The following is a 12,003-nucleotide window of genomic DNA, read 5'->3' as shown; positions in this document are numbered from 1 at the left end:
TATCAGCAAAATTCTTTTTATTTCTCTAGTTCTTTCACATATGCTAGTTTTATCTTCTCAATTAGACTCTAGGTTTCTTGAGAGCAGAGTATCTCATGCCTTTATACCTCAAAGCAAGGTAGACCCCACCCCACCCCACCCCACCCCACCCCACCCCACCCCACCCCACCCCCTGGCCAAAAAATGTAATTTAACTTAAATCAAGTAAAATCTGCAAATCATTACTATCTAAAAGTAAAGCAGAAATTCTATCTGGTTAGGATTTTGGATTAAAAACAGCATGTAACTGAATAGAACACTCATAGAATCAATTAACAAGCATTATTAAGAGCCTGAAGCTTGTGGCAACCAAGTTATGGAAACCACAAGTTAAGTGCCCATTAATTTGGGAATGGCTAGAAATACTATGGTAGAAGAATATAATGGGATATTGCTGTCATAAAAAATGAATACTATGAACAATTGAGAGAGAAGCATGGGAAGACTTATGTAATCTGATGAAGAACTGATAAGAACCAGGAAAATATACACAAATAACAAAGAGGAATAATGCTTTCTTAACCTCTTCAGCTATAACCTTAGTTACTTCCACCACTTGAAAGACAAGAGCTAGAAAAGGCTTTTGAATCATCTACACTTTTATTTCAAAGATAAAGTCTCAGAGAGAACTAATTTTGGCACTCTATCATGTACTTATTCTCTTCACATTTCTGTTGCATCAAAATTACTTGGCCTCTAAAAAATTATTTTCTTCTTCTGTTTTGTTCCTTTCATTCTCCTTTGCTTTAAGCCCTTATTAAAAAGAAAGAAAGAAAGAAAGAAAGAAAGAAAGAAAGAAAGAAAGAAAGAAAGAAAGAAAGGAAGGAAGGAAGGAAGGAAGGAAGGAAGGAAGGAAGGAAGGAAGGAAGGAAGGAAGGAAGGAAGGAAGGAAGGAAGGAAGGAAGGAAGGAAGGAAGGAAGGAAGGAAGGAAGAAAGGAAGAAAGAAAGGAAGGAAGGAAGGAAGAATTTTGGCACTCTATCATGTACTTATTCTCTTCACATTTCTGTTGCATCAAAATTACTTGGCCTCTAAAAAATTATTTTCTTCTTCTGTTTTGTTCCTTTCATTCTCCTTTGCTTTAAGCCCTTATTAGAAAGAAAGAAAGAAAGAAAGAAAGAAAGAAAGAAAGAAAGAAAGAAAGAAAGAAAGAAAGAAAGAAAGAAAGAAAGAAAGAAAGAAAGAAAGAAAGAAAGAAAGAAAGAAAGGAAGGAAGGAAGGAAGGAAGGAAGGAAGGAAGGAAGGAAGGAAGGAAGGAAGGAAGGAAGGAAGGAAAAAAAAAGCCAGTTTTGTTACAAAGGAATTTTGGTCTGAGAAAATTCATCCATTGAACAGAGCTATAAATTAACAGACCCTGTTACAATTCTGGATATTTTGTGAAAATACTATTCATATAAAAATTTCACAAACTACTAAATCATTTTTACAACCACTTCACAGGAAAGTTTAACTTGGTTAAACTAGTTTACATATGATGAAAGTAAAGCACCAAAACATTAGGCAATTTGTACTAATTAGTTACTGAATTGGAACATGTATAGTATTACTAAATGCACACAAATATTATTATTACCTCATTCTTTTCATTTCGATTGGTAGAATTCAGATACAGTCTGAGGATAAGTATCTAAACAACTATTACTCATATTGTTAGGTGGCAAAGTGTAATAATAATCTACCTCACAAGGAGTTAAGCACTGTTTGGTGGAGATGGGCAAAACAACTGCTTTTCTTTTAAATGAATAAAAGTTTAAGGAGGCAAGTTCATCTTCCGTAGCTTCACTGAAAATATCTTTGTTACAACTCCAGTAGCAGCTAAGATGAAAATGATGACATCTACTTCATCTTACTCTGACACAATTTTGATTTCTTTGCTAATTACCTATACTTTGAAAGGTTTTTATTCCAAGTACTTTGGAGAGTCAGTATTCCTTGTACTGACAAGAATTATAAATGTTTTTCTTAAATTTCTATGGGTCAGTGTTACCCAACAGTGTCCTGAGTAGATGGCATGGGTGCCCATAAGTTATGCTATGGAATTTTCTTACCTGGGTATTCAAAGTCTTTCACAATCTAATCTTTCTAGTTTTAATAAGTACTACTTTCTCATGAGAATCTTCCACTCCAGCTACACCAATCTAATTACTATCTTCTGAATTTTCTCACCACTATAAATCTGTGTTCCACTGACTGAAATGTCTTCCATCCTTTCCTCATGATCTTCAAAGTCTACCCACACCTCGAGGTCTTGATCAAATACTATACTATATATTCTGATAGCACAATGAAAATGGGTAGATCAAAACCATCATTTATATTTCTCAAATATGATTAGTGAAAGACTTTAGAACCTACTAAGTAATGCAGCTTGCACAATGGAGTCACCTTCATTCCTGGAGTTAGTGGCAAACATTTTAAAAACAACCAAATATATTTTGAAAATGATTTTTACCTTTTCTTAGGAGTTCCACTACAAAAGTAAAGCCTGTAGTTCTTGGATGTAAGACATATTCATATTTCTCAAGTCCATTCTTTTCAGCAAAGTCATTGCTTTTAGCCTTGCTGTTTTCTAGACAAAATTACAGATAATTACCATATAATATTGAAAAAAAGGATAGGGGAAGGAAAGAGGTACAATCTGCTTTGCAACATACTAGCAGTAAATTATACTATAATTTCAAAATAGGCTCCTAAATTTTTTTTTTTAATTCTAAAAAAACCCTACAAATATCTGGAGTTATATCCCTAATACTGATAGTTAAGTTGATCTATTTATCAGTTAATAATTAACTTCTCAGTTACTAATTGGAATCTGTTTATTCTCTGATAAATTAGTAAGCTTTAGAAGTATTTTAAATTCATCTTGAAATGTTGAAAGAGTTCATAAAAACACAATGTATTGCATATAATGAATATGAAAATATTTGTAAAATATATTCAGAAGCAATTACTAATCATGTACAAATGACACTTAAAGAACTAATCCAGTGTATGTCAAATTACTGTTTAACTTAATTTGAAACTTTAAATTCTGCTTAAGCAGAAACAGATACCTTTTGAATTGTATCATTAACATTTTTGACTAATTTAAAATCTCTATCATGCAGAGTAAATATCTGTATATCAACTTTGTCTAGGCAAAAAATATGTTAATATCTCAACCAAAACATTTCTTTGGCTGAACAGGCATGCTATTAATTTAGGACATGCAAATTGCCCAATGTAGGTCTGGATGAATTACTGCAATATAGGCAAGTGGATATTCCCATGAATGGAAAAAGGAATTCCTCTGTCCTTTATTCTTTAAACTATGAAATCCTCAAAAGAACTCAAACCCTTTATTCAGAGGAAAATTAGGGGAGAGGGGAAAGCACACAATTAGTAGGCTTCAAATGCTGATCCTAGAACTCATTAAGCATAGGCTGAGTACCTCAATGATAAAACCTACAGTTTTCAGTTCCTCTACCCTATATGATGGCATATACAGAGCCAGAAAAACAAAATACATATGCCACTGATATTTTTTCCTATACTTTAAGCAGGATAGTTTTATTAAGTTTTAAGAATACCAAGACCTACTTCCAAGGAAATTAAATCATTTAGATTTTGCAGTATAAAATTAAATATTCTTGGAAGATAAGTGATTATGAAGGCATTGTACAATTTTGCAAATGAAAAATGAGTCCCTATTCTTTCTTCCCTGCCAGACACCCATTGAAATCCTGCTTTTTCATTCAAGGCCCAGCTCATGTATATCTCTCATGAAGCCTTCTTGGGAGTCTCCCTCCTCAAATCTCTTAAGTCAGTCTATTTGACTTCTCTTACTCACTTAACCTATTCTAATTTGTAATGTGGTAAAATTTGTACTTGTCTTTTTCTGCTTTACTAGATTGTAAGCTCCATTCAGTTTCACCTTTGTATCTCCATTTGCCTAAGAGAATGTCCTGCACTTTAAAATATTGGTTGCATTGAATTATTCCAGCCCAAGACAAAACTTACCTGTGAGATCAGTCCCTTCTGGGAATATGAGGAGTTGAAGTGGTTCCTGAATGTCACAGAAATAATTCAACATGTTTTCAAAGTGACTCTTATCATCCTTCCACCTTCGATGAATGAAGATATAGGCAGCAGCCTGCATTGCCCAACCTGGAATAAATGTGACAAGTCTTTAAAATAGGCCGGTACTGAGGGGCAACTAGGTAGCGCAGTGGATAGAGTATCGGCCCTGGATTCAGCAGGACCCGAGTTTAAATCCAGTCTCAGACACTTGATAATTAACCTTCATTGCCCGGCCAAAAAAAAAAAAAAAAAAGCCGGTACTTGTCTCTCTCAATGAATATGAACACACCTTGGTTAGTTTTATTTCTCAATCACAGAAAGTGCCACATTATGTAACTTCCATCCAACTCTGATCTGGGATCATGTGAAGCTAATCTATCAGAAGACTTGTTTTAAAGAGAACTCAGTCCCATTCCACCTCCTACAAAGTCTCTGTCCTCTACAATACTGATCCTATTCTTAAATACTATAGGAAAGACACAATTCCATATTATCCCCTAAGAATTCACAATACAGATAAATACATACATAAATACTGAATACACAAAAACCCAGTTAGATGACAAAGTACTTTTTATAACTGTTGGAGAGGAGGGAATGAGTGAAAGTTAGGGGTTAGCTGAAAGAGATCTCTAATTTGGTAGATGAAGTTAGGAACATGCCTGCCAGCTTGGCTATCCTTGGTCATATTAGGATTATCTATTAACCTCTGAGAATGAGGATAGAGAAGCATAACTAGTTCATTCTTCTCCCACTCAGAACTTCTCCCCTACCTCAGAACAAAAAGTTGCCAACAACTGCTATAACTAGATTGAGAGGACAATTAGATGAGCTTGTTAAGAGAGCAGGATATGGGGGCAGCTAGGTGGCGCAGTGGATAAAGCACCGGCCCTGGATTCAGGAGTACCTGAGTTCAAACCCGACCTCAGACACTTGACACTACTAGCTGTGTGACCCTGGGCAAGTCACTTAACCCCCATTGCCCTGCAAAAAAAAAAAAAAAAAGAGAGAGAGCAGGATATCCTTGATTCAAAACTTGAATGGCCACTTAAAAAGGGATGTCGGGGCAGCTAGGTGGCACAGTGGATAGAGCACCAGCCCTGGAGTCAGGAGTACCTGAGTTCAAATCCGGCCTCAGACACTTAACACTTACTAGCTGTGTGACCCTGGGCAAGTCACTTAACCCCAATTGCCTCACTAAAAAAAAAAAAAAAAAAAAAAGGGATGGCAACATCAGGGATACTGAAAATTTGTCTTAAAATGTAAGCAGTAAATTGCCTCCAACTTTCAGGGGAAGTTGACTAAAATTTATCAAGAAGAAAGGTAATTATGCCACTACTGACAGAGGTAGTAGGATGGAATTAAGCACACACAAGGTTAGCCCTTTGCCCTTTTGCTGGTCTTTCTTTCCCTGGTGGGTAGGGTGGCAGACTGGCAGCAGGGTTCTTCCTCTCCCTAATAAGGAAGGAGCAAACTGCATCCTCTTACTCTCATCAAGACAGACTGAACTTGGCACAGGAAGGCTTCTAATTTTAAGAATGTGTATGTATATGTGTGTATGTTTATAATCAATACTGAGAATTAAATCCTCAATTTACAGAAACTGTTTTTGATAGATGCATATGCACTATGTTAGAAATTTCCCAGTAAGTCCATTAGATGACAAGTATTCATTTAATATCTCTCTTCTCGTCTTGAGAAAAATTATGTTTATTTAGTTCAAGCTCAACTAGCCTAGCCTCCTCTCACTCACTACTTAAAAATCCCAAGTGTACCTGGCTAAAAAGGGCTGATCAGTTACAGGATCAAATCCCTGCCCCTGCTAGTATTGTTAGGTACATCAGTGTCAACATGAGAAAAAGTAGTCAGCATAATGCATAAGATCCCAATTTTTAGAAAAGCACTCTTATCCTATTTTAGAAAAGCACATATTTTTATCTTATTAACAAAAGGCTTTCTCCTATCATCTCCAGGATGAAACAGGAAATCCTCTATTTGGCTCTTTTACACCCTGACCCCTTTCTATGTTTCTAGTTTTTTAAAGAGAGTGAGACTGATTACTTTGTACAACACTAACCTCACAATGCAATTCATGCACAAATCAAGACATTACCCTGTGATGTCATTGGTCCTCTTCAAAACCAAAGGACAATAGTACCACCACCATACTTTCCATCACATACTCTGATTCAGTAATGCTGGCCTCCTTGATGGTCCTCACACAAGCTATAACATCTCCCTATTTTGAATGTTTCCCTCCTCAGCTCCACCTCCACCTCCTGGCTTTCTTAAAATTTTAGCTAAAATCCCACCTTCTGCAAGAAGTCTTTCTGAGATTAAACACACACATGCACACATATATGTGTGTATTTATATATATGCACACAAGTGCACTGTGCATGTGTGAGTACATGCATGTATGGAGTACATACATGTGTATGTATATATGGAGTGTATGTGTGGAGTACGTGTATATATATGGAGTACATGCATGTATGTCTGTATAGGGAGAGGGAGAGAGAACTGTATTCATGTTCTCTCCCCCATTAGAATATGAACTATAGACTCCTTTAAGGGCAGAGACTGTTTTTGTATTTCTTTGTATCCCAGCACTTAGAATAAATAGTGGCAGGCACTGAGTTAAACACTTAAATTCTTCTTGTTAACTAATCTTTCAATTTTGTGAAGCTATAGTCCATTTGAAATCACTACGTCTAATATTATGCCTTAATATCTTAACTTATTGATAAGAAGTTATTTTGCAAAGATTTAGGGAAAGGGAGTCCTTCTGCCAGTATCTCTCTCACATTTTTTGTCCTAACATATATACATATCTGTTTAATCTATGGTTCTAATTTATTTGTTCTCCACAGGGTCCCCTTTAGGATGTCTTTCTTAAATCATTCCAAATAGTATTCCTATTACAAAATCCTGAATTCCTATTGTAAAATCTGAAAACCATCAAGAACTATGTAGGTATGGTCTATTCTTTATATGTGTGCATGTATTATATATATATATATATATATATATATATATATATATATTTGTACATGAACACACAGAGTGCTTAATGGAAAAAAGCCTTAAACTCAATATTATAATAGTACCAACATAATCAAGGAACTTTAGAAGTTAATAATTGGCTAGACACTTTAATTCATACACTATTTTTTCACGAACAACATTAGTACACAATTATACATCCAAATAAAATGTCCTACCCATTTTTCACGTGAAAAAATGAGTCATTTAAAACAGTTAGATGCTATACAAAAATAAATTTGTTAATGTAAGTCAAGAAAATTTCATTTAACTATTAGAACTGAGAAGGTGTCAGGTAAGCAAGTATTAATCCTCTCATGAATCTGGCCCAGATAAGGTATTTTGTCAATGATGGCCAACAAATGACTTACAAGTCATGGAAATCATAGGTTTTTTGAACCAACCAAAACTCTAATACTTTATGTGAAAATTATGCTTAAAGAAAGAGAAAATCCTCTTTGTGGTGGCTAAGAATTGGAAATCAAAGGAATGCCCATCAATTGGGGAATGGCTAAAGAAACTGTGGTATATGATAATGATGGAATATTATTATGCTATAAGAAATGACAAGCAGGATGACTTCAGAAAAACCTGGAAAGACATGTATGAAATGATATATTGTGAAGTGAGCAGAACCAAGAGAACATTGTACAGAGACAGCAATATTGTTTGACGAAGAACTGTTAGTGACTTGACTATTCACAATATAATGATCCAAGACAATTCCAAAGGACTACTGATGAACATACTATCTACCTCCAAAGAAAGAAATGATATTGATGGAATAGACTGAAGCATGTTATTCTTCACTTTCTTTCATTTTTTTTTCTTTTAATCAAGTTTCCTTGTACAAAATGATAAATATGGTAATGTTTTGCATAATCAACATGTATAACCCACATCTGATTGTTTGCCACCTCAGAGAGGAAGTTACAGAGGGAGGGAAGAAGGGATAAAAATTGGAACCAAAAACTATAAATAAAAATGTTTATTGTTAAATTAAAAAAAAAAAGAAAATCAATAGCAATTAAAGAAGTCAAAAAGAAATAGAAAAACCTGGAATAGAAAGAAAATCAGTCCCAGAATCAGTTGACAAGTAAAAATATTTTTGTGCTACTTGAACACTACTATCATTACTGCTGCTCCTTTTGTGTTAATTTCCCAAATCTTAGAAGTCTGGAGTTGCATGAGCGCTTGGAGGTCACAGAGTCTAACTCCATCATTTTAGAGATGAGGGAAGTTGAGAGTGGCCTAAGGTTTATAAAGCTAGCTAGATGGTGGCTAAATCAGGAATAGAACCCACTCAGTATGAATCTTTAAGCCAGTCCCACTATGATTCAGTAATCTTTTTTGCTTATTGTCATTACTCCAACAGTCAGTCTTTGTTAGAGTTTAATGTCTTTGTTAAACAACCTGTCCTCCCCAGCTAGGAAAATGGTTTAACTTCTTGCTTTGAACTAGAAAAATCAGTTGCTCAAACAATGCCAAAATTAGAAGAGATCTTAAAGATTATTTAGTTCAGCCCCCTTATTTTACAGATGAGAAAATTCAGGTCCAGAAAATTCAAGTAACTTATCCAGTGTCACAAAGTTGATAAGTAACGGAACTAGGTTTGAAGCCCAAGTCATCCCATGCTAGTTCTGCTCTATCATGCTATAAAAAGGCTTTTTCAAGGTTTCATATGGGTTCTCTCATGTTCTTATCTGAGTTTCCCTTGGATGTTTGGGAACAAAGCATTAAATTACCCCTCCAGTGACACTGAAAAACTTATTACCTAGGGGAAAAAAATAAACTTCAATAGTTCTCCAAAGTTTTTTTAAAAACTCCTACATTCCAATATTCTGAGCTGCCATAATCTGGCTCCAACCTACCTTTCCTGCCTTATTTCATACTATTTCCATTAATATAGTCTATGAGCTAGCCAATCAGGGCTCTTCACCTCTTCACCATTCTCTGGGCTCAGTTCATCCCTAAAATATCAGTTATTAATTTTTTAGTTATTAGAATTCCATAAAAGCTTTGGAGATATTAAGTCCCAAGGATAGACTCCCTTCCACATATATGTCCCTCATTTAGAATGCCTGATAATTTCATTAGTTAAAAAATATGATAACTACTAAACTGCCACTGTCCCAGAGCTCGTAGGTATAAACTCAGAAAATCCTGGACTTTTCCCAGTTCAATAAACATTTAATGTTGATAAGAGAATCTTTGGCAGGTAAGGTGAAAGGAGGTGTCAGGGAGTTTTTGGAGACATGGAACTCAAAGTAGGACCTCTGCAGTCTTTTCCTGATGTGGGGGGGGGGTGTTTGTAGTGGTTCTTAGGTATTCCAAAATAAAGAATTAGACCCTTGTACACAGTCCAATTAGAATTAAAGTGGTCTTTTATTTGGCATCAGAGAAAGTGACCAAGTGGGAAGTCAAAGACTTCACCCCTCAGGAAGGAGAGCTTAGAAACATTCTCTTCCTAGAACAGAGGGAAGGCAAAAGCTTTTATAGAGGATAGATGGAGTGTCCACTTGAAAACTGGAAAATTCCCTTTTGGGGTGGGGCAGGGAAAGCTTGAATGCTTGTCATATTCCTGAGAGTCAAGGAAGACTTTTTTTGGGGGGAGGGAGGGATTTTTTGAAATGATGGCCCTGGACTTTAGGGTTATCTCTGTCTCCTGTCTCTAGTCAGGTAGTAGCCATGCCTAATTGACTTTCCTTCTATAGAATTTTACCTCCCCTTCTTAGGTATGTCTGTCCTAATAGCTAGTTGATCAATTTAAACTTTAATAGTCTCTTGATTCCTCAACATGTCTGTCCTGTTATTTGGTCATCTTTGGTTTTGCTTCTTGCAGGAGAAACTTCTGATTTATCCTAAGTTGCATATCACTATAGGCATGCTCCCTTAAAGAGAAGAGCTGAAGCGGTCTCACTTCAGATTAGTGTGTATGTGTGTGTGTGTGTGTGCGCGCGCGCGTGCATGTACAAGTGCAGAGTATCTTAGTGTAGTAAAACTTAAGTTTTACTACCTTAACATTGCAATAAGACTTCTGGGACACCCTGTATAGGGATTCTTCATTTTGCAGGAAACTGGGTTCTTCCCATCTTCCCCTTTTATTCTGGTCCAGGCATAAAGAGAAAAAGATTCAAGAGAGAAAGTATAGGAAATTTTATTTCTTCCACCAAAGGAATCTGTTCTAACATGCTTGAGTAAAAGCTTCTTTGGGGCAGCTAGGTGGCACAGTATATAAAGCACCAACCCTGGATTCAGGAGAACTGGCCCTGGATTCAAGAGGACCTGAGTTCAAATCTGGCCTCAGATACTTGACACTTACTAGCTGTGTGACCCTGGGGAAGTCACTTAACACTCATTGCCCCACCCCCCTCAAAAAAAAAAACTTCGGGGCAGCTAGGTGGCACAGTGGATGGAGCACTGGCCCTGCAGTCAGGAGGACCTGAGTTCAGATCCGGCCTCAGACACTTGACACTAGCTGTGTGACCCTGGGCAAGTCACTTAACCCCAATTGCCTCACCAAAAAAAAAAAAAAAAAAAAAAAAAAAGCTTCTTTTTATTCTCTCTCTCTATCCGGGACATTAATGTTTTGGAACAGTTCTGAAGGTTCACATGGCCAGAGGCTGTTGCTAAACATAATATTCTCCCTGAAGCTTGTAATATGTAGAATTATAACATTAGAATCAGTTCATATTTTGCTAATTGTGAATAACAATACTATGGACCCCTGTAAGTACAAGCAGGCAGGTGCTATAGCTGTTCCATGAGGAACTTAGAGAACAGATCAGCAAGATAAATGCTGAAAGGGGAGGGTCAGCTCATAACAGGAGAGCCTCCAAAGCAGTGGCCTTCCTACTTCCCAGCCCTTGAGCAAACAGAACAGCACACCTGCCACCACGGTCAAGTAAATGTTGGAGGAGATGGGTCATATAAAACAGGGAAAGGGAGAAAAGTCTAATTAGCTACATGATGGTACAGAGTCAATTCCAGAAAGTCTTAGTATAATGAGGACTTTTGGTCTCCTGCTGGAGCATCCCTTTGTACCAGGAGGTTAACAATTTGCCACAAATACAAAGGACAAACATATTACCCAATTCCATCCCTGGAAGTAAAGTACTATAAACTGATTTGCAAGTGAATCGTCACTACGAGCCAGAGGCTCAAGACACTACTTGCCACAATGTATGTATAAGGGGGATCTTATACTGAGTCATTTGTGAGCCACCTCACAAACTAAGAACATTGTCTCTCTTAGTTTTTAAATCCTGCTGATGTATATATAGTTGGCTGCCAAACCATTTGTGAGAGGTAGCTATTACCTATTCCCTCAGAATGGCTTAAATTGTATACATTAAAATGGCCTAAGACTACTAATTAGATCAAGGAAGGAAGACGTGAAGGAGGGAAGGAAAAAAGGAAAGAAGGAGGGGGAGGTGGAAAGGAAGGAAGGGAGGGACGAAAGAAAAAGTATTTACAATATTAAATGTACTAAGCACTATGTTAAGCACTGGGGATATAAACACAGAATCAAGAGACCCCCGTCCACCAGAGCTTAATATTCTATTAGGAAGAGACAAAATACATAAGAGAGTATTAGAAAGGGAAGGGGGGTTGGGTTTGGAAAATCAAAAAGAATATTAAGTAGGAAGCAGTGGCTGTAGCGGCAAGAAGTGAAAGTGTAAAGGGGGTGGGGAGAAAGTAACAAGAAGCTGTAGGGTAGATGAAAGTAGTTGGCCAGGATGGCTGATCAGATGGAAAGTGAAACAAGATCTGGGGATTAGGGCTGGCTAGATAAAATAAACCTTGTGCTTCCTCTTCAGGCTGACTCACCAATCTGGACAACATACCTCCAGGGGGTGTT

The 12,003-nt window shown here is 36.7% G+C and overlaps 1 protein-coding gene across 1 annotated transcript in view; it reads right to left on the bottom strand.

Annotated features, from left to right (window-relative positions):
- LCLAT1 (lysocardiolipin acyltransferase 1) overlaps positions 1–12,003 on the bottom strand; it is a 134,171-nt gene that overhangs the window by 43,843 nt on the left and 78,325 nt on the right. The window contains exons 4-5 of the mRNA XM_043983738.1: positions 4,038–4,184; positions 2,491–2,607 (exon numbers count right to left, since the gene is read on the bottom strand). Of these exons, the coding sequence (XP_043839673.1) occupies positions 2,491–2,607; positions 4,038–4,184 (264 nt within the window). The remainder of the gene's footprint in view (positions 1–2,490; positions 2,608–4,037; positions 4,185–12,003) is intronic.

Source organism: Dromiciops gliroides, chromosome 2 (assembly GCF_019393635.1).
Source record: "Dromiciops gliroides isolate mDroGli1 chromosome 2, mDroGli1.pri, whole genome shotgun sequence".
In the NCBI taxonomy this organism is placed as follows: domain Eukaryota; kingdom Metazoa; phylum Chordata; class Mammalia; order Microbiotheria; family Microbiotheriidae; genus Dromiciops; species Dromiciops gliroides.
This window is presented reverse-complemented; position numbering and strand designations above follow the sequence as displayed.